The sequence below is a fragment of the Heterocephalus glaber genome, unplaced genomic scaffold (genome assembly GCF_053883595.1).
Source record: "Heterocephalus glaber isolate CG9 unplaced genomic scaffold, H.glaber_assembly_v1.0 deba00001429, whole genome shotgun sequence".
NCBI classification, from domain to species: domain Eukaryota; kingdom Metazoa; phylum Chordata; class Mammalia; order Rodentia; family Bathyergidae; genus Heterocephalus; species Heterocephalus glaber.
The window spans coordinates 36,040,225-36,067,907 of record NW_028258294.1 but is presented as its reverse complement, the minus strand read 5'-3'; the positions used below and the strand labels follow the sequence as shown (position 1 = coordinate 36,067,907).

Here is a 27,683-nt window from a genome sequence, read left to right as displayed (position 1 = left end):
CAAAAGAGTAGAGGGCTGGGATGCAGCTCAACGGTAGAATGTTTGCCTACTAGCGTGTGTGAGGTCCTAGATTCCACCCTCAATCCTGCAAAAAATAATCAATTAATTAATAAAAGAGAGAGTAGGAGTAGTCTTGGAAGCATGTAAGTATGTTTATTTTATTACTAGACCTATTCTACATTTGAAAAGACTGAGCTTGGAGGTGTTAAGAAAGTTGCGAATGTCACATTGCCGGTGAATAATTGAGCTCATTTCAATCCAAGTCTGTCTGATTCTGCAGGTCTTCTCTATAATTCTGATCCTCACTATGTATTATGGAACCACTGAATTATAGACTCTTTAAGGTAGCTTGGAACAGGTTGTGCCAGGTACATGGTAATTATTCAAAAAGTGTCAATTCCCTTGCTTCCCCGTTAGAAATGGGAAGAAATGTAGACATCGCTTGGTTCAGTTTACAGATATAATTCCTGAACCTCAGAGCAGGGAAGTGACTTACTCAGGAGACACAGGTAGAGCTGTGACTGAGCTAGGGCCAAGGAGGACATGTCTCCAAACTCCCCATCCACTATCCGATTAATTCCTCTGCACTTTACTGTGGCTCCATCGTCTACTTCTATTGCTTATGCTGTTGCTTACTCTGGCTCCTGTAATAACTGAGGAATAGCCCTAATCCCACTGTCTTAATGAAATTGAGTCTCAAAAGAAAAGTCCCCACATGGAGTTCTCAATTACTACATGGAGTAAGGTTAAGATACAGATGAAGTATATTATCTATTTGATATGGTTTGAAGACCAACATCCTGTATTTCCTTGACTCTGACATATACAAATTAACTCCTTGATATGTGCTGCAGAAAGGGAGGAGAGGTGAAGAGGGGGAAGAGAAGGGCCAGGCTTGCTACAGACCCTCCATCTTGGTGTGTTTTACTGTGGGGTTCCAAAGGAAACCAATAAAAGGAAGGGCAGGTGTCCTGCCTGTTTGGGAGACACATGTGTGCAGGACCAGCGTATCGTTGTGAAGCACTACACAGATTACCTCCATGAGCATCAACTCAAGAAAGATAGAAAATTATACTTGTAAAAAGAATTAAGATGTATTATATACATGTACAAACTCCCCACAATGAATATAATCATTATTTACTGCAAACATGTACTAACAGAAATAAAAAATAAAAGATAAAGCACTTTAAAAATACTTTCAAATATAATTGCCATTTGAACTTCATTATAATTCAATAAGTTTATAGATGTGGGAACATAGGGTCGGAGAACTTAAGTAACATGTTTAATATCACACAGCTAGGAAGGGCAGAGACCAATTTTCTCTTTGGATCCTTGAGCTCCACACCTCACTGCTTGGCCTGCCTACACACTCCAAGCAGCTCCATTGCATCTAATGCCAGAATTTTTGGACCCCTGGAAGCTACTGAGATGTGCTGGTTGACTCCTGCCTCTTCATATACTGTGTGTATTGTTTTTATATACAGTGCTACAAGTGTAGTCTGGGCCTTTTACATGTTTATGTGGTTTAAATAGTTATTGAAATTTTCAATAAGTGTCAATGTGATTCCCTTTGGCATTTCCAGGTGAGCCTGAGACTTGGAACCTTGCCCCCAAAGGTCAGAACATTGGATAAAAGAGAATAAATGATTTTCCTTGATAATTTTCATCTTTTAGAATAGTGTTCAGCGACCTGAGGTCTTGGTTTCTTTTGGCACCCAATAAAGTGAGGCATGACCCTGTCTGCCCTGGCAGCCATGGAGTAGGTGGCCTTCAAGATGACATGTGTTCAACGGAGAGGTGTCTTGCCCCATAAAGTTTCCTTTCTCTGTGCAGTTTAATTCAACAAACATTTAGAATGTACCTATTGTATAGCAAGAGGCAGTAGGGACTCAAAGATGAATAGGGAGCTCCCAGTTCAATTAAATCACTCAAGCCAAAAAGCTATCTCCTACGGCATGACACGTCTAACAATCAGAAATAGGCACAGGGTAGCATGGAAAAGGTTGAAGTTCTCCAAGTTAGGGAGGAGGATATTTAGAGAAAAGGGAATGAGACAGAGAAGGCTTCCAAAAGAAAAGTCCTACTGAGTAGCCCCAACAGATGAAGAGGAGTTCGCCAGATAAACAAGGCAAAGGTGGGTATCCCAGAAAGTAGCAGCAGCTTGTCCAAAGTCACAAAGATGAAACATCCACTTCAAGTAATCCCAGATTGCTGCTGTGCAGGGTAGGAGATAGGAGATGCTGTGCAGGGTAGGCAAAAGGCAGGGCTGAGGGTAGGGTGGAGCGGGGATTGGTGTATTGTACCAAGGGGTTCAGGCTGGACTCTGAGGCCCATGTGACTACAGTGAAGGTGGGTGATACGGTGAGATGTCAGCTTAGTTCAAGTTAACAGCCATGTGGAATGTGGATCTGAAGGGAGTACAGGCATACTATGGCATGTGAGACAACTAGGTAAAAAGCTATATACTGCAATAGTTTAGGTAAGAACTGATGTGGACATGCCCAAAGCCAAAACAATAGGCATAGAGGAGAACAGACAGAATGGAACACTTTTATGATACAAAATACAATTCTATCCCTACAGATTTATGTTCTATAACAAAGGTTTGTTTATTTCAGGGGTTCTCTGTTGAATGCCTGTGAGACTAGAACTATCACAGAATAAAGAGTCTAAAGGACTCTAAACCAACTCCTAATGAAAGTCAAGTAGAAAGCATGTGGTATTCTATAAGGTATTTATCTTCTATATAATCTATTTCTACAATATTTGATTGATTTTTGCATTAAAAATTTTTATTTTACTTTTTATTTTTGCAGTGCTGGGGATAGAGCCCAGGACCTTACATATGTCAGGCAAGTGCTCACTTAGATGACCACTGAGTCATCTCTGCAGCCCCCAGTGTTGATTTTTTAAAACTATGTATTAATTTTAAATTAGAAAACAATTTAGAAAAGTAGAAAACAATAAGAATTCAAAATGTCATGTATCGACATAGAACATTATTATCTACAAAGTGTTGAAATTAATTGTAGAATCTGTCTCCTGATAAAAAGGATGCCCTGAGAGGTTCAAAGACACATTGTCTAAATAAACAAAGGTGGGCCTGTGATTTAGCTCAGTGGTTCGGTGCCTGCCTCGAAAGCACAAGGTCTGAGTTCAATCCCTGGTACCAAATAAATAAATAAACAAAGGCGCACACAAACATATACATGTACATTTGCATATGTATATAACACATGCACAAATATATTTAACCAACAACTGGGAAGCTGGCTCCTTGTCTCACACATTCTGAGTCTTGTGTCCCAGCAAGCATTAGCATCCAGGGCTGTAGCCTGTAGCCTGTACATTATCATGATGCTTTACAGTTTACAAAGCACCTTCACATATATCATTTTTTCTGAGCTCAGACTCCTCCTAGAAGATCAAAAAGGTAATGCTATTCCTACTCTGCATTCAAAAAACAAACAAACAAGGTTCATGGAAGGTAAGAGATTCATTCATCTAAGATACATGGCTGGCTAACAGTAGAGATGTAATTGGAACGCACATCATCTGATTTAGAATTCAACATGCCTGAAAATGCCTAGGATTTCCTGAGGGAGCTTCCTAAACAAGTGGGTCTTCAAAGTCACTGAAATCTATCCCCCGAAGCTCCAAAGCTTTTTATTTCAGCTCTGGATAGATATTTATTGGTTTACTTTTGAATAACAATCTTGCGTAAGGGTATTATCTATATCCCTATTTTCCCTCAAAGAGTAGCTGAAAGCTAATTCAGTCCATGAGTCAGAGTCATAATGTTGAACTCCTTTTAGAACCAATCACGCCCTCAGGGATACTGAAGTGTTTGGCCTTTGTTGGCCAATGCACTATATGGCCCGAGACAAATTATTTTGCAGTTCTGAGCTCTAATTTTTCTAGGCTTCTTGCCTCCTTTTTCACAATCAGGCTTTTCCTTCCTTCTGTTGGTATATTTGCTTTTAGAAGCCCTCTATTTCAGCTAGAATTTACAGCTTCTATTTTCTAAGGGATAGAAAATCAGAGCATTAATTAAAATCCAGAATCATTACAACCATTTCTAAAATGAAAGTTTGAGGCTCTGAGGAGCCTGGCTTGAGGTCTCATTTTGGCTCCTCCTTAGACTTAGTGGGGTTCTAAATAAGTGATGCTGTTGGCTGTTTGAATAAGTGAGGTAATTAATGCAGCTCCCTTTAACCCTGGGCTTGCCCTTTGGTTTCATTTTTATTGAGTACATGCCTATCTTATTACCCCTACTTTTTTTTTTTTTTTTGGTACCAGGGATCGAACTCTGGACCTCGTGCTTCTGAGGCAGGCGGTGGAACCACTGAGCTAAATCCCCGGCCCTCTTGTTACCCTTATTAACCTGGGACAGGTCTTTAGGCACAATGGCTGGTTCAACCTATGCAACTGACATTTTAAGATAATTCTCAAAGGCTAGGAAGCAGCTACCAAGTTTGTTACCAAAAGGCTGAATGAACTTGAGCCAAGAGATTCTCTTCATAGCACACAGACTGATCATCCTTCACCTGAAATGCTCAAGACCAGAAGTATTTCAGCTTTTGGAAAAATATTTTTGGGGATTTTGGAATATTTGCACAGTACACTTATAATGAAATATGTTGGGAATGGGACCCAAGTCCAAATACGAAACCTATTTCAGGGAGGATTTTCCTTCCTTATTTTTGTCACCATAACTATATGAAAATAGTGATTTTTTTCACACTTATTTCCTGGGAGACTTACCTTGGTTACCATGCTTAGCACAGAATGTAATGCTGGTCAGTACTTATTAAATGTATGTGAAATTAATTTGTGAATACTTTCAACAATTTTATAAGAAACTGGGTCTCAGAGAAGTCAAATGACTTCTCAAAGGCCATACAGCTAGGAAGTGGCTGGGCTGGTATTTGAACCCAGGTCTAAGTGGCTTCAAAATCAACCCTCTTGCCGGGCATGGTGTCTCGTGCCTGTAATCCCAGCACTTGGGAGGCTGAGACAGGAGGATCGCTGCAAGTTCGAGGCCAGCCTGGGCTACAGACTGAGTTCAGGGCCAGCCTGAACTACAAAGGGAGACCCTGACTCAAAAAAACAAAAGAAAGAAAATCAACCCTCTTTCTGTTGTATCACATGACTTAAAATTTCATGCCAAACTTGTTTCATTTCATGTGGGTTTCCCAGAAGAGGGATTCAGGCAGATCCAATAGTTGTAGTATGTACGTATTTTCATTTGTATGTATGTATCATCCTTGGAGGTCAAGATGGAATTGTAGGGGCTGAGACAGGGCAGATGAGCAATGGGTCACTGCCATCAGGAGGATGTATCCAGACATGCCACAGGGCTCTGCTTGTGAGCCAGTCTTTTTAGGAATGTTAATAGTCACTTGGCTAAAGATGTAGCATGTATACCTATTAAATTTCTATACAAGGAGCAGGGCTTGCTAGCACTTTGCACAAAGACATCAAGATTTTTTTTTTGGTACCGGGGATTGAACTCAGGACCTTGCGCTTGCGAGGCAGGCGGCAGAACCACTGAGCTAAATCCTCAGCCCAGACATCAAGACTTTTTTTAAAAAGCACTTGAATATATGTAGTAAGGCAAAAAAAGTAATAAGATAAAAAACAAGAACTAATGTAAAAACTGTTGCACGGAATATTAACTGCATAAGAAAACAGTTTATCATAAAAAAAACTTGAGAGGTATTAATTGACTTGAAGAGCATGTAAATTGACAGTGTGACATGATTATCTTTTTAAAATCTGCCCAACGGACTGTACTAACAGAAGTAGAGTATCTGTTGAGGGAGGTTCCTCTACTTGATCATTTCATGAAGGAAGGCCTTATTACTGCTTTATTTGTAACTGGCACAAATGGAAATTGGGGCACAATAAATAAACAGTACCTGCTCAATAAAAATATCTTGAACAAGTAAGTGGATGCATGAACAAATGGTCACACTCTGCTCTGGCTTAACCAGACCTCATCTGAGTACTGAGTCTTACACACTTGGGGCCGTCTACTTATAGATGGTGACTGGCAAACTGAAGCATGTACCTATTAAGGCAATAAGGTACAAATGAGGTCAAGGAGTTCGAATGAGCATCACATATATATACATACATACACACACACACATATATATGTATGTATGTATATAAAGGAAGCAACCTAATATCCATCAATAGGAGAAAAGAAAAGTAAAATTACATTAAAACAAATATATTATTTTGTGTTCATTAACAAAAGTCTTATTTAGTATGTAATGCCATGAAACAATCTATAAATCTTATTTTCTGACTTTAAAATTTATTTTTGTAGTACTGGGGATTGAAACCAGGGCTTTGAGCATGCTAGGCAAGCATTCTCCCACTGAGCTACATCCTCAGCTCTTTTCTCCAGTTTTTATCTTTAGACAGAGTTTCACTAAGTTGCTAAATTGCCTAGTTTGGGCTTCAACCTGAGATCGTCTTGCCTTAGCCTCCCAGAGTTCTGGGATTACAGACATATATCACCACTCCCAGCCCTAGCCCTTTTTTTAAAATTTCCTTTTTCAGACAAGGTCTCACCAAGTTGCCCAGGCTGACCTCAAACTTGAGATCCTCTTGCCTTAGCCTCCTGAGTGGCTGGGATTACAGGTGTGCACCACTCTACCCAGCTAATTTTTAAATTTAAAAAGAAAGTTGCAAAAGAATACATGCCATATAATTTATATGTGTGCATCTATTTTTAAATGGCACAAACATTTATATACTTCCCTTTGTATTATATATCGAGGGGGGAAAAGGTATTTTAGACGTTATGCTATCTTGGTAACAGAAATTACCTTTGTGAAGAGAACTACAACTAAACAGGAATTAAAAAGTCTTTCTTTTTAACTCTTGTGAAATTTTCTATGACAAGAAAGTACTCATGTTTTATGCATCTAATTGCTTTCATGAAGGCAATCGGAAGCAGGACATGTGAAATCACATACTGAGATTGGGATATTTACAGAGAAAGGAGAAAGACTGTAAGGGTGATGACTTATCTCAAATATTATAGGGCTGTCATGTGAAAGGGATCCACTCAGGCCTGGAGCTGAGGCAGGAATGGTTGCCCACAGGGAGATGACAAGCACCTCCTTTAATAGGAGAGAGCTCCTGACATTCCAGGGGAGGCACAAGCCTGGAGCAGGCTGCCTTCTGGGAGTGAACCTGGAATCCTAGGAGAGCTTTGGCAGAGACCTGGGGCCAAGGCCATGGATTAAAGGTGAGGGGTATCAGTAGTTAGGAAACTGATGTCACTTGGTCCTAGGCCTTTGAGGTTCATGACAAACACATTCTTTTTAAAAAATTTTTTATTTTGTCAAACAAGGATATTAAAGTAACTAGTGTCCTCTACTTTCACCATTGTTTCATGATATAAAATAAATATTTTAACACCAACAAATGCAAAATCTTGAGTTGTAAAAATGGAGTATATTTAGCTTTACAAAAATTCACTGTTTTTTCCTATTTGAATTTCATTGCAGTGAAAACTGAGTCATGAGATGCTCTATTACAAATAAAAGTGTTGATGCAGAGGATAAAAAGGAGGGAGAAGACAGCTGAAGGGTGGGAGCAGGAGAGTTCTGTGGAGCACTGCTGAGAACAGAGGACAGACAGCCTCCAGGACCATTAGCCTGAGGCTTCTGGGTTCTGGGGTGGGGTGTAGTTCAGTGGTAGAGTAATTGCCTAGCGGGCATGTGGCCCTGGGCTCATTTTCCACACTGCAAAAGGGAAGAACAACAACAACAAAAAAACCAAACAACAGAAAAAAAACCCCACAAACTGTATGTGCCTATGTACCCTAGAATTGGAGGTTCACCCCAAATTTGTTCAGTTTATGAAAAATAAAGTCACCAAGATAATAGATGTCACAGATGTTCCCATCATATTGTTTCCATTAAAATGGCCAGGAGAGAGGGAGCACATCCCCCTAACTTCATAAAAGGCCTTTCTGGCTTGTGCCCTGTTCTGGCTTGGGATAGTTAGCTGAACCAGCCTCCAATTGGCTTGGCCAGACTCCTGTATACAGGACCTGGGTCCCAGAGATGAAGTCCTAGCTACCAGAAGCCATTTGACCAACATCTGGCAAATGGTGCAGTTAGAAAATATTTACCAGAGCCTAGTGGATGGAGCCCACCTCATTTCCTATTTGCATAAATCTAACAAGCTCCCCTTCCCAGGCAAAGGGGATGACTTTTTGTGAAACACTGACTGGGAGCAAAGACAACAGGGAACAGAACAACATGAAAAGCAGAGGGGGGATTCAGAAAATCCACGATGAAGGGAAGGTTGGGGGCATGTTTGTTCCAACTATCCACCCATGCATTTATTTAGGAAACACAGATTGAATCCCTATTGCACGTCAGGCTCTGTTCTACTATAATAAACATGATGTAGAGTATAGACTCTTTCCTCAAATACTCTACTGCCTGGAGGGGAAGGCAGACACACAGCAGAAGCCCATCAAGGTACAGAAAGTGGAGTGGGTGGGCCTGGAGAACCACATACAGAATGAGGCATTTTGGCTGAGGCTGGGAAGATGCATGGGTGTTTCATGGGGACAGAGCCAGTGTGTGTGTGGGTGGGTGGGGGAGTGTTGGAGGCTGAGCACATGCAAAGCAGAATCAATATGTCTACTTCTCTGTTCCTCCATGCCTTCAGACCCCTCCATTCCAGAGTCATCTTACTTCTAATAAGCATGCAGGCGGTGCTTGGAAATAGGGGGACTGGAGGAATCTTGTGAGGTTGGATTTTGTGGATCCTATTCCCTTGGAGACCTACCTATAGAGGATGGAGGAGTGGGCAGCCACTATAGGAACACCAGGTCTTTGCTGAGTTGTTACATCTTGGGCAAAGTCACAAACTCCAGGCCCTGTTGACCCCCACATTTCTTTATGCCAGAAAAGTACTCCTTCCCCCCAGACCCACATGGGCAAAGCCAGGCTCTGAGGAGGACCCCACTAGCCAGGATCTGCCCTTGGCTTTAAGAGAAAGCACCAAATCCTCAGAAAGGAAATAGGTTCTGCTTCCGGTCAAAGTTCTCCCAGATTCATTGTTTTCTGTCTAGTACAGTGGAGCATTAACCTTTCTGGCCTAGCACTGTGTGCCTCAGAGTCCAAGTTCAGCCTGATCCACTCCTCTCAGCACCTTAGCTTCCAGCCCAGAGCTAAGAGCACAAAAGCTCTCCACCACTGACCCCTGCAGAAATCAATGTCTGCCTGCCCTGGGAGTAAGTATCCAAATCTTTTTAGGCCCTAGTTTACTAACTTCATAAGTATCCTGCAAAACCCACATCCAACTCCTCGGATGAGCCCATTCACAGCAACAGCCTAGGTTAAGATTTAAAAACCCCTTGTTAAGACCACACATTTCAAGATATCATCAAGGGAAAAACTAAGAGTAACATAAAATTCACTTCACGCAAATCTTACAGAGGATGTTTGGCTCCAACTAACCACAAAAAGGCATTCTTTGTTCTGTGAAGGAATTACTCTTACTATTTTTTTTAAATGCAGGTTCTCTTATTGAAGAAAAATAAGATTTCATTTATGAAACTTATTTGCATACAATATTTCAAAAACCACCTTGTTCAGTCTAGTGAGTCTTGCCTGTGTTTACCTGGCACAGAACAAGTTATTCTCATTATTGTTCTAGTCATGGCTGAGTCAGGCACAGGGCACAGGTAAGGATAGTCACAGGGAGGCCAGCAGTTGAGGGATCTGAATGGAGGTCTCTTCTCAGCTGTGGAGGTCTCCAGAGCCTCCCAAAGACAAGGCTGGGAAGAAGGGGTGAATTGGAGACAGGCTGATGTACAGTGGGGAAACTGGAACTGAGACTGGTACAAAATTATTGAAATGGCAAAATATCATTTAATTCTCCTAACAACATTGTAAATTTGGTGTTGTTATTCTCCCCATTTTACATAGGGGTAACTGAGGCTTGGAGAGCATAAGTGACCAGATTATTCAGCTCCTATTGGTACAGCTGAGATTTGAACCCAGCTGGACCTATGTCTACCACACTGTCTCCTGCGGGGCTGGACCCAGAGGTGCTCTGCAGCAATCCAAGGTAACCAAGTCTGTGGGAAGAAGCATTCAAAGATGCCAGTGCAGGGGAGGGGCTGCCAACAAAGCAAAGCACAACAGGATGTGAGCAAAGGATCCTCAGGGGTTGGGAGCTAGAGGGATTGGGAGGCTGTGCATGGGACAGGGAGGGAAATCTCCACACATGATCTGGACCTGAGCAGCAGAGGCCTAGCACCTACTTACTGGGGCAGTGAGGGCAGCAGCGATCAGTGGAATAAGCCGGGTGTGGAGAAAAGGAACCAGCATTGACCATGGTGCCTGAGATCAATAGGTACTGCATTAAGGTGAATGAATCAAGTTCCAGCTCTGCCAATTAATTACAAGTCAGTATCATTCTGAGCCTCAGTTTCCTTATTTGTTAAATGAGAATAGAATACCCACTTTACACAGTTTCTGCAAGGGGAGAAAAAAGCTTACTGGCTTGAAAAAGTCCAACGTAAGTTGTCAAGCAGAGGGATACAGCATGAGAGATGACTGGGGAATCAGGCAGGGAATGAAGCAGGCACATGGAAACAGCACCTGAGCCCTGAGCATGGCCTCCAAAGCCACGGGCAGGAAGGACTGGGGGCAGTTTGAGGTAGAAGTTTATTTTTGGCTGAAACTCTGATTCTTAGAGAAGTACACTTGGCAGGTTATTAGATCTGCCTTGACAGCCCTCTGCCTTGGGGGCAGAGAGAAAGCCAGGGCCCACCCCTGCCCTACAGGCACACACGAAAACACCTCTCCTCCCAGAGCCCTTCTCACGCACAGGCCCAGGGAGGTGGCTCTACCGGGGAACCCTCTTTGGGTGGAAACACTTCTCTACCCCACCCATCTTCTGGCAACCCTCCCTGGGCATGCAGATGCTATCTCTGTTTCCCAGCCAGGAGCCCCAGCCAGAAGAAGTCTCCGGGAACTGGTGTGAGTCTGGGGTATCTGGAGATCTGGAAAAGATCCGGACGCATCAAATGAGGGATTCAATTGAGACCTGTTCCATTGGCAGAAGCCTCCTTCCTCTCACACTCTCCCCCTCTTCTCTTTCTCAAAAGCAGCCTGATATGGAGGAAAGTCAGACAGGCCTGTCTTACATCTGAACCCCACCTTGAGCTTTAGTTTCCCCAGCTATGCGATGGGAATAATCATGCTTACCTCACTGGGCTGTTGTAAGGATTAAGCAATATTAAATAAGATATAACCTATGTAGTACATCTAGCACATCACATAAACCTTGGTGTGAATCCTGACCTTTAGCAAGTCTCTTGACTTCTTCCAGCCTCTGTTTATTCATCTGCAAAGTAGAAATTATAAAATCGACGTCTTTGGGATGCTGTGAAGTGGTAAGGAGCTGCTGCCTGTAGTGTTCAGCGCAGTGTCGGTTATAAGCTCAGTTAATGATATTAACTTCTATGATTATTTGGGACCACATCCACTTTCCCTTTCAAGACCTCTGTCCCAAAGAGACTCCTGCAGGAGAAAAAGAGCTGGCCCTGCTCTTAGTTTCACCAGACTCTGCTCCACCAAATGCAACTCACTGACCTCTCCAAGGAAACCCCACTTCCTGATCCTGCAGAATTAGTGAAAGGACCTGATACCTTCCACTCCCTCTTTCATTCTCACAGCTGGGCTGAGAGGAACATTTCAGAGTATTTCCATGGTCTCATGGCTGTACTAGAGTGAGAACCAGCAAGGCCCAGACCCCACTCAGCAGAAGGGCTTTGGAGAAGTGTTTGTAGCTATCTGCTAAGCCAGCAAGTACTAAGGGTATGCCTCCTGAGAACCAAGACAACTGCTCCATTCTTCCCTGCTGCTTACTACCGTGTTCTCCACAAGGGTGGTCCACCCAGTACTGGGGATGCTGCCCAGGTACAAACAGGAAACAGCTGACACTCAGGTGTCTGAGGCTTAGGCCTCAGGCCAAAGCACCAAGTATGGCTGGCAAAGGAGGACAAACTTCCACTTCTCCAAAAGCAAATGCATTTATCATTGTTCCTCTACCCAAGTTTGGGGAGGCCAGTAGGGCATAGATTGAGAGATGATAGCTCCCCCCATCAAAAAAAAAAGATCTTTCTATTAGTACCTGCAGCCCATTTAACATGGTGCAAGCCCAGCCAAGTAGCCACACAGAGAAAGGAGAAAAGAAGTGATGGATTGCCATTCACCAGAAAAAATTAAGAGCTGATTTTTTTGTGGATTACTGTGTGCCAGAGACTATACCAAGTACTTTATGGGTCTTAACTGTATTAATTCTTACAACATCCTAGGAAGTGGGTAGTATTGTATTACTATTCTCATCTTTGGATGAGGGGGCTGAGCACAAAGAGTCATTGAGCAAGATGGGCAATCTGGTGTATCCTCTGCATCCATCACACTGTCTCCTCCAAGATAAGCAGGGCAGCGGAGTGGGCAGAGCCATGGAGCTGGGAGGCTGGCAGATCCAGCTGTAAATCCAGACCTCCATGTATGGACAATGTGATCTTGGAAAAGCCCTTAACCACTCAGAACCTCTGTTCCCTCATCTACAGAATGCAGATGATTCAGACCTGCCTTTTCACTAGGGGGAGACTACCTCACAGGGTTACTATAAGTATTAAAAGAAATAATGTATGTAAAAATTTGCACTTGGTACCTAAAATGCAATCAGAGTTCAATTAATGCTATATTATCATATATGTTATAAATACAATGGGAAAATCACTTTGGAGAAGGTGGTCACGTATGTATGTATGTACTGGAGATTGAACTCAGGGCCTTGCACATGCTAGGCAAGCACTCTACCACTGGGCTCAATACCCATCCCATTTAAAAAATGTTTTTAAAAAAACTTTTCGAGATACTGTCTTGCTAAACTCGCCAGGCTAGCCTTGAATTTATGGTCCTCTTGCCTCCGCCTCCTGAGTTGTTGGGATTACAGTCCTGTGCCACCACGCCCAGTGGGATAATTTAATCTTGACAATTATTTCTTCCCTGAAAATTCTGCTCTACACCTTGTCACCCAGTCAGGCTAGCTCATGCGCTGCAGAGGTGGCCTTGGCTCACACGCGGCTCGCTCTGATGTTTGTACCTTTCCAGGCCCTCTCCCTCACTGGACAGCAAGCTGAGTTCTCAGAGGACAGGGGCTCTATCTGTTACTTCCAGGATGCCTTTCCCAGGGCCAGGGGAGCCTCTGGGTCCCACTGCCTTCTAAGACTATTTGGAAGAAGGTCTGCTGCCAGGGTACATACAGCCAGCTCTGTGGCTCCTTGGTGGGCCAAGGTGAGCTGTTCTCACTGGAGATGATAGCTACCCTGAAACATGTTTTCTAGGCTCCATGGGGTGTTTTTTCTGAGCAGAGAGGAGTATTCTAGACACCTCACACCACAAAATATTACCAAACAAGTAACACTTATGTTCTGAACAACTTCTGTACAGTTTTCAAATGTCACACCAGATGTTTGCATTGGTGAATAGCCTGTCTTTAATCATATAAGTCTACAATCTAATCCATTTTTATGCAAAAAAAGTCTTATACATACTCTTAATATACACTTTTCCCAGGGATGCCATTCTCTGCATTGAGGACATAATAATTATTATTAGTTTTGGGGGGGTTTTTTGGTACCAGGGATCGAACTCAGGTCTTTGCACTTGCGCAGGAGGCGGCGAAACCGCTGGGCTAAATCCCCAGCCCAGAAATAATTATTTTATTTGGAGCTTTAGCGAGAGTTGTTTAACAATTTGGAAAATCATGTTTTTTTTTATTTTGTGGTGCTGGGCATCAAACTGAGGGACTTACACATAGCAGACAGCACCCTACCAACAAGTTCCACTTCCCGCCCTAACCATGGCTTTGGAGCTGCTAATAGAGCATTCCAATACCTGTCTGTATTTGTGTCTGACACAGTTGCAGAGCAGAAGCATCTTACTGTCTTATGAATCCTTCTGGGGGATTATGTCCAAGGATTTACTCACTGAAATATATATTTTTTCATTAATAAATTACATTGTTTTCTCCTTTTTATTAAAATTAGATGATCTTTAAATTTTTTATTCATATTTTCTATAAATATCATTTTACGATATTAAAGAGGCCTTTCCAAAACCTTATTACAGGGCCGGGGATTTAGCTCAGTGGTTTTGCCGCCTGCTGCGCAAGCGCAAGGACCCGAGTTCAATCCCTGGTACCGAAAAAAAAAAACCTTATTACAAACGACACTGGGTCTGATGAGGAGAACAAGTTTAGAAGGAAGCTGGGGGAATGGTACTCAATCCCTTCTGGGTCCTCTTTTTAGACTTGCCTGTCAAGGAAGAGGGACTATTCAGATCTGCTCTCTGCCAGCTCTCTGTCTGGTGAATGTGTCTAATTCTGCAGTGAGGTTTTAGAAATCCCCTTGTGGCCATTCATCCAAATCCTATCTCAAAACAAACCAATAAAGAAAACACAAAAACAAAACACTCTTATCTCCAATACAATTGTACCAGTCAGGCTCTTGAATCTATTTTCAACTGCTTTGCTACCTTGGAGGAGGAGAGAAAAGAGGGATGTTATGTACTGAAACCCTAAAACCCAACCATACTGCTTAGGGTTGACAAAATGTGATGCTGCCTCTATCTATCTATCTATCTATCTATCTATTTACCTATGTATGTATGTATGTATGTATGTATGTATGTATGTATGTATCTATCTATCTATCTATCTACCTATCTCAGTACTGGGAATTAAACACAGAATCTTTGCATTGAGCTATATCCTCAGGCTTTTTTTCATTTGAGACAGGCTCTTACTCAGTGTTAAATTGCTTGGGCTGACTCAAACTTGCCTCAGCCTCCCAAAGTGCTGGGATTACAGGCATTCACTACCATGAGCCTCTTCTTTCTTTTAGCCTGCTCCCGCCCCCCGCCTCCCATAAGTCTTTCTCCACCCAGAAGTGTTAAGACTGGAAGGAAGCTGGATCCTGCTGCAGAAGGAAACAATCCTCAGAGGAACAAAAGTGTTTTGCCTTTCTTTACTCTCTAGCTCCCAGGTGTTCCAACAGGATGATCAGAGCTCCCCTCAGGCATGTTGGACCCACTACTGGAGGCTTGATTAGTCTGTAAGGCTGGCTCAGACTAACTGAATTAGCCCCGTGGACATTACAGTGGCTTCTTTCTCTGGACCTCCCTTACATTTTCCTCCTTACTGGGCTGGGGGCTCCTGTGGGCAGAGACAATGTTGTTCTCCTCTCTGCCTCTCCAATACCAGGATAAGTATAGGTTTATGGAACTAAACAATCAAACCCAGTCAGTTTATTTCCTCCCTTGCTCTCTGAGCTCAGCCACCCTGGTGCCCATCTGCCTGGGAGAAAGGGCCATCACCACAAACCCTATTTGCCAGCTTGAGAACCCTCTCCATCATTCTGGATCCTTTAAGACCTTTCCTTAGGCTGAATCCTGTCGATTTTAGAGAAAATACTCACTGAGCCTATTAAACCACAAATCAGTGTGCACCAGGAGCCACCAGAGAAACTTGGTTGTTAACTCTGTAATGTTGAGGGAAACAAGAAAAAATCCCAGTTAGTTTATAATTAAATGCTATTTAGGGGAATATGGGGGTTGACTTCTCTGGACAAGCTGGCATGGGGGCCCAGAGAGCAGCACAGGAAAGCTGTGTACTGTGTAGGCAAGCTCACAATGCTGCTGAGCCTGGGATGGAGAAAACTCCAAGGCCACTGCTTTTCATCTTTGGGCACAGGAACCTTAGTGATGAGGACACCTGCCACCTTGCTTCAGATCCTCCTCAACGCTCACAGAACTTTTGGGAAGCCCTGAAGCAAGACAACAGCTAACATCATACACAAAATCATACCCTGATCTGTCTGGCAGAAACCCACAGCTCTGGGTAATGAGAGATCCAGAAGTCACTGGAACAGAGCAGGTCTGAGGCTACCCAGGTGTGCCCCTGTCCCTATGGGCTCCCCAAGCCTCTTTAAGCCAATTCTACTACCCAGTGTTCCTCTGAAGTTAACTGTTGGGCCAAAGAGCAGGAAATGGAGAGAGAAGCTCCATGATGAACAGATCCACTCCTCACAGTTCCTGAACTCAACAACAGGGCAGCCAGCCCCCTCACTCTCAGAAGTGCCTCCCTGTTCTAGGCTAAGCCCTCTACTGGGACCCCCACCACTGTCACCTCCATGTCCTCTCTTCTATACTGCATCTTTTCTCTATCCCTCTCAAGACTCCCCCAGACCCCAAAGCCTTCTCTTCATTTTTATCCCTTCATCAGCTCCTTCCTTGAAAGACCATTGTGTAATCCAAATCACCATAATTTTCTTAACTCCTACTCAACCATCAAGTGTGGCCACCTGGCATCTGCTCTTATCATAGGCACTACAGACACTACAATAAGGCCATTGCTATTTGCCTCACTGTGCAACCCATGAGCCCACTTTTAAACTCTAGGCTCTATAATATGTCTGCAAGTTCTGATGCTATTGGCTCTCTCCACCTTCATAAAATCTCTCCTTTGTGGACATAATTCTCCTCCTTTTCACCATTCCTGCTTAGTCTCGTCTACAGGCACTCACTCTTCAGCCTGTCCCTTACGTGTTCCTTCTCCCCACGTCTGTCCTTGGACCTTTTCCTGCTCTGCACACTCTCCCTAGTAACCTCCCTCCCTCCCATCACTTCATGCAACAGCATTTGATGGTGACTCCCAAATATCCATCCCCAGTCCTGATCTGTCTCCTGTCTCCAGATCCAGATTTCTTACCAAGTATTGAGTGCCTGCAGCTCACTATCTGTTCCTCTTCTTCCTCCCACCCTCTGGAAAAGTTCACTCCATCTCCAACCCTGATGCAGTTCCACTAATGCTCAACATCCCAAGCCAGGGATTTCGGATTTACATGACTTGTCCCTCTCCTTTGCTGTCCATATCCAACGTGTTGTCAAAATCCTCCTAATCTTATCTCAGAGTTCTCAAATCTGATTCCTCCATGTCTGCAGACACAGTAATAACAGAAAATACTTATGCAATGTATATGTTCCAGACACTTGCCTAAGAGACACACATACTTATTCTTATTCATTTGTTGTGCACAACCATCCTGTGAGCTAAACACCAGCATTCTTTCCATTTTACAGACAAGAAGGTTGAAGCAAAGAGTTAGACGAACTTGCCTAATGTCACAGTCAGGTAGTGCAAAGCCAAGATTCAAACCCTAGGTAATCTGGCTTTGTGTGCTAGAATCTCTGCCCTTAGTGTGGCCCACTTCTGTCCCTTGCATCAGCTTTCCATCTGGCCTCTCCTGCGTGGGCCCTTCATCCATCCTCCTTTCCCATCTCACCCACACCCTACTATGCTCTTCCACTGAATGAAACTAGGTATGCTTCAAAATACCTACTGGCTCCCGACTGCCCATGAGATAAACTCCATACTTCTTCTTGGGCATTCAGAGCTCTTCCTAATCTGTTGCAACTCACAGCTCCAACCTCATCTTCCAGCAACTCATCCCTTGCCGGTCCTCTCACCGTTCTGCAAAGCTGCACCCTTTTCCACAGCAAGTCTTCACACCCACTGTCTCCTATTCTAGAACATTGTTGCCATGTCTTTCTGCCAGTCAAAGTCTTACTTTTCCTTTGCTGCCCATGTCCCACACCATCTCTCTGTGCTTTCAATTGACAGTGTCCCAGAGCTCAGCACTCGTGTCTCTTTCAGAGTCCACTGTGAATATTACAATTTATCTTCTTTTAAATAATATCCTCTATCTAGCACTTAAGAATAGCTAAATATTCAAGGAATGAATGGATGGCCCCAGAGGCACCCCACTAGATCCTTCTATCTGTGTTCCTACACTTCAAATGATTCTTTCACTGGGTCACACTTGATCATAAAGGTTCAAAAGGTTCCCTGGAATTATTTTCTCTGACTTCCTACCACATAGGGTGACTCTCTTCCCCATTTCTCTTCAAAGCAAAAATAAATACAAGGAGAGTGAAAGTCAGAGTCCAGCTAACCAGTCAGAACACAGCATAGGAAAAATTATAGCAGGGCTGGGGATGTAGCTCAGTGGTGCAGCATCTGCCTGGCAAGCATGAGGCCCTGAGCTCAGTTCCTGGTACCAAAAAAAGAAAAGAAAAGAAAAATGACGGCACACTAACACACAGACTGTGAGGGGCCATAGACATCATCTCATTACACGTTTTCATTTCATTCATGGGAAAATTAAGCCCCAGGAACAATAGGTTTGTATCGGGCCGGGGATTTAGCTCAGGGGTTTTGCCGCCTGCTGGGCAAGCACAAGGACCTGAGTTCAGTCCCCAGTACAAAAAAAAAAAAGAATAGGTTTGCATCAAGTGAGGGAGAGACAGTGTGGGAACTCAGGTCTTCTGAATCTCCATCCAGAGACCTGGCTGTTCCCTATTGCTTCTCAACTTATGTACCCTGGGGACTAAGGGACTTCAGGGTGTTTTGCCTTTCTCACAGTTATCCCCAGACAAGTTCAGGCTGTCTTCCTGACCTCAGGAAATTAAGTAGCTTGAGATGGAAACATTGCCTGAACGTTGGATGAGCCAACATTCCTTGTTCATGCAACCTTGGGATTGTTGGTTACCCAGCATCTAGCTGCAATTCTCAATCACACTAGCTAGCCTGGGTCTTTCAACAGGAGCCCTACCAAGGGCAGTGGTTCTTCCTTTGCTCTCCTGTGTCTTCCAACCACTCATCTGTGTCTGACCCAAGCAGTTCCTCCACAATCATACTTTCCTTTCCTCCCCATTCCCTCTGCCTCCCACTTCCTTCCACTTAGTCACAGTGAAGTCACACTCAGACTGCTCCCAGGCCTCTCCCCAAGAAGTCTGTGTGCGTACCAGAAGAGAGAAGTTGAAAGACTGCAGAGGAGGACACAATTGGAAAAGTGGGCTCTGGAGTCAAGGAAATGTGAGTTCAAATTTTGGCCCTGTCAGTTGTGTCACCTTTGCCAAGTTACTAAATCTCTCACATCCCTGCTGAAAAAAATAGGGCTATCTGGGAGGTAGTTTCCTCACCTGTAAAATAGGGTTAGTAACACAGTTGCCTCACTGGTTTACAAGAGAATTAAATGAGATAAAGTGTGTTGAGTGTCTACTTCCCTGGCCATGAAGCATGAGGTATGATGGCCAAGCAGTGGCCTGGGTGGCACCTGCAGCTCTGCAGCTGAGCTGGTGTGGTGAGTGTGTGGGCATGGGAATCTGATGGCCTCTGAGGGAGAGTCAGAGGGTGAAGGGTGGAGCCTTAGGAAGGCTATGGATGTGCTTGTGAGCAAGAAGAGTTCCTGCCAAGTGTGTAAAAGAGTGTGACTAGGTTGAGCATCTCTCCTTCCAAATCTCTCCCCAAATCATGGAACTACTGGGTCTGCCCTTGGCAGCAATGAGAAATCCAAACTCTTCCTGGATTGGGGCTGGGGGAATAATCCATTCCACAAGGCTTGTCCAAGGGAAACAAGCCAAAGTGAGTCTACTCCAAAGGCCAGCTTGTGGGGAACTGTACTCCAAAAGATGGCCAAAGGGTCAGAGGCCTCCCTGTAGCCTGCCCAGAGCCAGAGGACCTACCCCTAGCCTTGTAACCAGCACAAGCATTTTTCAAGCTCTAGATGGATCACAGAGGCAGCCAAACCCACCAAGCCTGTGCAGCTGGCTACCTTCCAGCAGGCTGGCATGGCCACATCTTGGAGTGGGGCAGCCTCCTCCTGGCACTTCCTGTCCAAGGCCCAGGGTAGTGAGAGGTGGGCCCGGAGGTAGTGATGGTGGGGGAGGTGATGAGGGCAGAAAGCATAGGGTAGAGCCTACAACCTCACTTGCTTAGCACTCTCCTACAGATACAGAGCCCTGGGAGTACACCCTTGGGACAAACCTGGCCAAACCATCTCATAGATAAGAGTCTGTCTTCCATTGAAAGACCTTGAGTAAGAAGCTGATTCTATAGTGTTCCCTCCCTTGGTAGTTGTTCTAGGATTTTAAAAACCTCATTGACTGGAAATCCTTCCTCTTATCTAATCTATATCTCTATTTAATAAAGCTTATCTCAGTGGAGGCAGAGAAGAAGGGAGGGATAGCGGGTCTTCATTTGTTGGCAAATTTCTCAGCTTTTCTAATGAACAAAATCATAAAATTTGCCTATCTAAAAGGTTTAGGCTTAGGACTCAAGATTATTAAAAAAAAAAAAAAAAAAAAAAAGATTATTCCTCTGACTGTGAAGCAACCAGAATTAATAGCCTGCTAGGAAATGTTAGTCTAGCTTCAGATCATTCTACAGATAAAGAAGGAAAAGAACTTGTGTAATATCTCTGCATTTCATCTCCAGCCCCATCACAATCTTCCACCCAAACCCAAATTCAGAAGAGCAGAACACAGGGAAGGAATCCTAGAGATCATCCACTATGCCCCATGTTGGGATTTGGCTCCCTCCCACTTGCTGTCTTCTCCAACCTACTCTTCCTTGCTTGACAAATGCCCCCTCATCCTTCAGAGCTCTGCTCAGACACCACCTCCTCCATGAAGCCTGTTCTGAGTTCCCAGGAAGAATCAATCTTCCCTATTTCTGTTAGACGCCATGCTTTTTACACACCTAAGCAAGCATAGATGAGACTTATTCACTTAAGACTCTCTTAGCACCCCCCCCCCCATCTATATGTATATACTGGTGGACTTCGGGCTCCCTCAGTACAGAGACTATGTCTTAATTTGTGGTGTTCCCATATCTGGCATAAAGTAGGAGCCTTCCCACATACTTTATTAACTTTTCAGCTGAAAAAACTCGGGCCAAAAGTATTAAATCAAAGTTATATGGCTAGTGGCAGAAACTGGAGCAATACCCAGGCTTTCGGATTTTGTATCTAATTCTCTCCCCTCTGCCTTACTCTAAGGCCTCCATTATTGCTTTCTGTTTGTCTCCAGGTTAGACTTTTTCCTCCTGCAAACTCTCCCACTCTTACTGCTGCTCTGGACAGACACCCTGTTTTACGTTCCATCTGCTAGGTCTCCCATCAGCCTGAAACCTCAAGGGGGAAAATCCTCTCCCTCCACTTCACCCTTTTCTTTACTCATCCCCAATCTGTAATCTTTCCAACAGCACCTGCTCCTGTCCAAAGCCCTCGTAACTCAGTCTAACCTCGCCCAATTCTGTTGCCTTTCAAATGTGTTTACACTGTCCCCCCAGTATGGTTAGGGCTCTTTTCTGAGCTCTTCTGTTTTCCTTGTCATGGTCCCTATCAACTTTCTTTCAATTAGGAGCTCCCTACAGAAACCCAGGCACAATGTCCTTGGTGACTCCATAGATTCCCCTCTATCTCATTAAGATGTAACGAGGCCAAACCTGGGCAGAAAATGCTATAGTCTTAGATTTCTAGTCCATGTGCCATGCAGGACTACATGTGGCATGCAGCTCATGCTAAACAGCTGCTCCATTTGTCAGCACTCTGAAGTGATCTGAGAAGGAGACCTCAACATTAGGGTGAGAGGCTGGATCTAGGGTCCTTTACTCCTGAAAGCTAGGTGTCTATTAATAATCACCCCCAAACTGTACTTAATTTTTATATTCCCACACACGACACTCCCAAAATTGATAGGATAAATGTATCTTCTGACCCACGTTCTTACCTGTCTGTTGAAATCTAGGCCATTCCGATCATTTCCTAGAAGAAATAACAAATATATACATATTAGTTGCTTGCAGGCCAGGAAGAGGGTGCTGGTGAGAGGAAAAATGGGGGTTGAGAAAAGCATGTTTTTGTTCTCAAAAAGGAGCACCTACTTCCCCTAATGCTTTGATCCTCCTGCTCACCAGGAGAGTGGACAGCCTGTGAAGGAGTCTCCTTGGAAAGCAAGCTGGATTGTGCAAGGTCACATAGCGAGTCAGAGTCTTTAAGCAGAGAGGTGGCTACGCCAACCAGAGGGCTCCTTCCCTGCACACTTCATCCTGTGCTGATCTGCCCCATGCATAGGCAGCTGTTCCATCCCTCTGTGGGTGAACATGGAAGGGCTGGCCATGGAGCCTAAGGAATTGTTTTAAGGTACGAAGTCCTCCCCTCAGCCCAGAGCTCCAGAGGTGATGACACCTAAGTCAAATCAGATATGCAGATTTTTGTCTTATTCCCTCCCCCACACACTTTATTACTTGATTTGTTCATCCTTTTCCTTTTACAATAAATATTATGCTAAAAAAGTAAATACGCACTTAATAGAAAAACTTTGAGGCACAGAAAATGTCTAAAGTAATAGAAAAGAGGCAACCATAACTAACATTGTTGTATATGTATAGTCTTTTTTTATGCTTGTTTTTCTTCACGGATGTATACCATTCTGTATAGATTTTTATCCTTTCTGCTCTGTTTATGGTGTTGGGGATTGAACCTAAGGGTCTTCATATGTTGGGCAAGCACTGTACCACTGGGATACATCCCCAGCCCCTTTAGTTTTTTGAGATGAGGTCTCACTAAGTTTCCCAGGCTTGCTTGAAACCTGTGATCACTCCTGCCTCAGCCTCCAGAGTATCTGGGATTATAGGTTTGCACCACTGTCCCTAGCTTTACCTTAGTTTTTGCAGGGAGCACATCACACATATTTCTGTTAAGGAAAATGAGTATTTTTCCTATGTTCATAAACCTCATTTTTAATGGCTACATAATATTCTTTTATATGGTTGTACCATGATTTGCTTAAACATGTCTCTACCTAGGTGGAATTGTTTCCATTTTTGGCAGTAATAAAGTTTCCCATCTATATAGCTCTCAAGGGCAAGAGCTGCTGTACAAATTTCCCCTGGGCCAATGGATTATTGGCTCAGTAATGGAAAGGAAAGTGACTACTTATTAAATACTGTACACTCAGAGCCTACTACTGTGCTTAGCATATAAGAGGAGTTCAACATATATTGGCTGAATTAATGAATTTAGAACTTTCAAGGAATAAAAATTCCTTAGAATAACATATAATTTGTCTTGTTTGCTACCTACTTTTTCTGCTGTGTTTCTTGCTGTTCATGCTCCTACTTTATGTCCTTTCAGCTATCCTGAGCTCTGGCCACACAAAATACTTGTTCCATACATTACCACACCCCATGCACTGTACCCTTGCACAAGGTCAGTTCCTCTTTCCTGTAGGATCCAGGAGCCCTCTCTTCTGGCCACATGGCATTCATCATGTAATTCCCTATTTCTCTGCGTGTTTTTAACTTTCACTAGTATGTGAATATTTCAGAACTTGAGACATCTATTTTTGTGTCCTTCATGGGCAAAAAGGAACCACAGTTCCTAACATGGATCAGAGTCTCAAGAGGTACTTGAGAGGTGAGAGGAGGCATCTCTGAGAGCAACAGGGCCCGAAAGATGGGAGCAGCAGAGGATAAAGGGCCACAAGTCCCCAGGAGGAATATGCTGGGGCCCAAACTGAGCTCCAGCAGAAGCTGAGGTTGAGATTAGCTAAGACAATATATAAACTATGTGAAAGGAGGTGAAGTCAGGAAGGGCCCACACACTCAAATATTTGTGCTTACAGGGTAGACTGAAGGGTAAAATTATTCATCTTATTAAAAGAAATCCATTTGTGACATGGTCAAGTTGGCTTATCAAGAACTAATTTTTAAAGATTGACAGAAAAACAAATTCATTAATTCAACAAGTATTTGCTGAGCACATGCAGGCACTGTTCTGGGTACCAGGAGTATGATGTAGGAGATGACACAAGTTGCTGGCCTCATGGAACTTCTTTTCTTGATGAAGAGACATAAAAGGAATAAGCAAAGCAACTCATAACATAATTTCATTTAGAGATCATTAATCTGCAGAATGATAAGACATAGTAGGGTGAGAGAATATCTGAAGCTGGATAAGGGGCTGGAGACGTGGCTCAGTGGTACAGCACTTGCCTAGCATGCAGAAGGCCTTGGGTTCCATCTTAAACACCAGAAGGAAAAAAGGATAATAAAGGCCACTCAGGGGAGGTAACATTTGCACCGAATGGAGTAGGATCTCCACCTTTTGGAGGTCTGACAGAAGATTAGTCCAGATAAAGGAAAGGTCCTGAGGTAGGAACAGGGTTGCATGCCAAGAAATATGAGTGCAGCATGGGTGGGGAGAAATAGCAGGAGTGAGGTGATATGGAATCGTGATGATGACAGCATCTCACACCCCAGGGAAGATGGTGAGTGCTTTGAGGATTTGAGCAGAGGAATAATAGCATGGTCTGACTTAGCTGTTCACCCTGGAGTGATTGGCTGATGGGGAAAGGGGAGAAAGCAGAGAGGGCTATAGGCAAGAAAGAAAGGTAGCAGTTTAAGCAGTGAAAGGATCTGGATTTAGGACTCATTTTGAGTATACTTTTTATAGTACTGGCTGGTGGAGGGGTTGCAGAGTACAAAGAGAAGAAAGGAGTCAAGACGATTTTCACGGTGTGGGCTTTCTCAATGGAATGGTCCTCAGGGAGGGCTAGGCTGGTGGTAGAAAATAAAAAGTGATCTTCTGGACATGTTTGAGATGTTAATTAGATATCCCAGTAGAGGTGGGGAAATGAGTTTGGACTTAGGGGAAGCATTAGGTTAGAAAGTAGAAATTGGGCTATCAGCTTTCAGGTGGCCTTTAAAGCCATGGGATTCAGTGAGATCACAAAGGCACTGAGTCTAGATGAAGACAAAAGGGTCAAGGTTGGGATGAGGAGGAGTTGGCAAATGAATGTGAGAAAGTGCGGGTGCTCAAGAAGGAAGACAAATGTGGTATCCTGAAAAGTAAAAGCAGGTGTTTCTCAAGGGGGTAATCATACACCCATGAGGGAGACCTAGAGAGGAAAACACTGAGGAGCAAAAGCCCACTTTGACTTGGAGGGGATCATCAAGTTTGGTGAACAGCTAAAAATCACTTAATCCCTGTGAGCGACTTCTGATTTCTGTGAACACCATTAGAATGTTGTTTGTGAGAGCCCAAATACAAAATGGAAAACAGTGAACAAGTAGAATTCAGAGATTACTTTTAAAACTCACCAGGCAACAAAACTAACTTTCACCTACCAGCTTTCTGTGGCCCTTCTCAAGAGGCCACTCACCAGGAGGATACACTTGTTGTGCTCAGAGCCTGGTGATGGATGGAGTTTTCCCTTCTCATAACATTCATTCTTACCTGCATTGCAAACTCAAATTTTCCTTACTCCTGGGGCTGAGTGGCTAGACTGGAGGTGTGAGAGCCAACCAGGGGTGTCCAGGAAAGTGGCCTGTGGATGGCCCAGGAGAACAGAAAGTAGACACAGTCAGCCCACTGGCACTCAATAGGGCTCAGTTGCCCAAAGCTATTCCTATTCTAATTCCCTTACAAAGCAGATAAGCATGTTCTTGGGCATGCTTTCCCTCATGGCTGCCAGCCCATGAGAAGGTGCTTGGACCATATAGGGGTCTAGTTCAAGATACAATGACATAGCTGATAAAAAACATTAAGTCCAGATCTGATGACATGGCTGTCTTTCCAGATCTGGTTGAAGGGAGCCACCTCAACTCTCATTTCACTACCTCACTTGTTCCTGCTTCTCTCCCACAGTCCAATGGACTTGCTTCACTTGGCATCTCTCTCCACCCAGCCTACAGGAAGGCCTGGGAGGTGGCACCTGCAAACTGTGGGTTGTGACCGGGATCACTGGGGCTCAGCTGCTGCCCCATTGCTCCAGATTAAGGTAACTGGAACATTTCTAGAACACTGAGGCAGGTGTACCCCTTCCCTAGAGAATGGAGGGGATATCCTTCCATCATTGTCATAATGTGCTAAATGCTGGCCCATGATCACCAGAAATGGCTTTCTACCCTTTAAGATGCTTTCCACCCCTTTTGGTGTGGAGGAGGAGCAGGGCATACTTGGAAAGAGTCCTAGATGTGATGTCAGAGGAGTAGGGATCAAGCCTGTGCATGTTCTCTCACCCCTGAGCTGTGTGATCTGGGTCAAAGCAGGGACCTCCTGAAGTCTCAGCTTTTTCAATGGCAAAATAAAGTCATATTTCTGTTCCGTGGTCTTCCCAAGTACACAGTGAAGCTTGAACAAGATAAAGCTGGTAACCACACTTTGCCAGTTGGGAAGCCTGTGCAGTGGTGACGGATAGAGTTTCTCCTTCTCATCAAGTTCATTCTTACCTGCAGTGCAAACTCAAATTTTCCTTATTCTGGGGCTAACTGAATGGCTAGACTGGAGGTGCTGGAGCCAGCCAGGGTCTTGCAGGAAACTGGCCTGTGGATGGCCCAGGCATTCTGGGCTCCAGGCATCCTGAGCCATTTCCCAAACAGGTGGAGCCTGGTCTTGTGTTAGGGATTAGCATATGCTGTTCCCTCGGATGGAAACGGCCCTCTGTAACCTTTTTACTAGAAATCAACTACTTATCCTTCAAGATCTAGTTCAAATGTCACATCCTTGGTGAAGCTTTTCCAAAGCAAATTACAGGATCTCTTCCTCTGCATTTCCTCATCTCTCATTTTTGTCTCCTGTAGCACATACCACATACCTAGAGACAGGCCCATGGTTTGCTTGTCTGTTTCCCTCATGAGATTGTGAGCTCCCAGAGCTCGAGTTATAATCTTATTCATCTTTGTCGTCTGAGTGCCTACCACAGTGCCTGGCATGTAGTAGGTGCTGGTGACTATGTGTTTAATTGATCTGAATTACTAAGAAATAGGCTACAAAACCTAACCAATGTTCAGACCTCAGAAACCACAGGCATCACATCTGTAGACACCTCAACACAGCCTATTTCCAAGTCCTGCCACTTGAAGAAAAACAAAGGATAAAACACATTCGGCCTGGGACCCTGTTCTTAGAGCTTACATTGAAGTCCAAACTTGAAAGGGAAAACCCCTTCCAGAGGTCACACACAGCCTCAGAGAACTTGAACAGGACAAAGGCTCAGATTTCTCAAGTGCCAGACACATATAATTTTCCCAGGAAATGCACTACAGCCAGTGTCAGACACAGAAAAACTAGCATTTGACTTTAACCAACAGCTTAGGCAAATAAACAGAATAGATGCTGATAGAATTTAGAAGTGATTCAAAGCAGAAAGAAATACATAAAAGTGGATGACAGAATCAAGATTAGAAAATATTTTGATAGGCTCTAATAAAAAGCCAAACCAATAATAAAATGTAATGGGAATAAATGGAAATCTCTGCATGTATTTTTATACTTAAAATACCAATGATAAATCAAAGATAGGGGAGGCTGAACTTATACTTGAAAATGGTTAAAATGGTAAATTTTATCTTATGCATTTTTTACCACAGTAAAAAATGTTTTCAAAGTAAACCAAAGATTTGTTTTTACGAGGGAATTCTATTTCAACAAAGAATGTAATCTGGAAATCTGTTTTCTAATTCATAATGGATAGTCAGCTAAAGTAGACACGGATATATGTCCTACTTTTTTTTTTTTTTGGATTGGGAATCAAACTCAGGACTTCGTGCTTGTGAGGCAGGTGGCAGCACCACTGAGCTAAATCCCCTGCCCCATATGTCCTACTTTTAAGACCATCTGCTATAAAGTGAAGCCTGATAAAGACTTACTTTAGCAATACCGATAAGAAACCTCAAACTGGAACTCAAAATAGAGGTAATCACAG

At 43.6% G+C, this 27,683-nt stretch overlaps 1 protein-coding gene across 7 annotated transcripts in view; it reads right to left on the bottom strand.

The window, feature by feature from the left end:
• Positions 1-27,683, bottom strand: part of Pou2f3 (POU class 2 homeobox 3) — a 78,990-nt gene that overhangs the window by 30,686 nt on the left and 20,621 nt on the right. For 6 of the 7 annotated variants that reach the window (XM_004856809.3, XM_021237766.2, XM_021237765.2 and 3 more), the window contains one exon: positions 21,705-21,739. In XM_004856809.3, the coding sequence (XP_004856866.1) occupies positions 21,705-21,739 (35 nt within the window). Of the gene's footprint in view, positions 1-15,550; positions 15,614-21,704; positions 21,740-27,683 lie in introns of all 7 variants that reach the window. The other variant, XM_087212547.1, reaches the window with a different exon arrangement.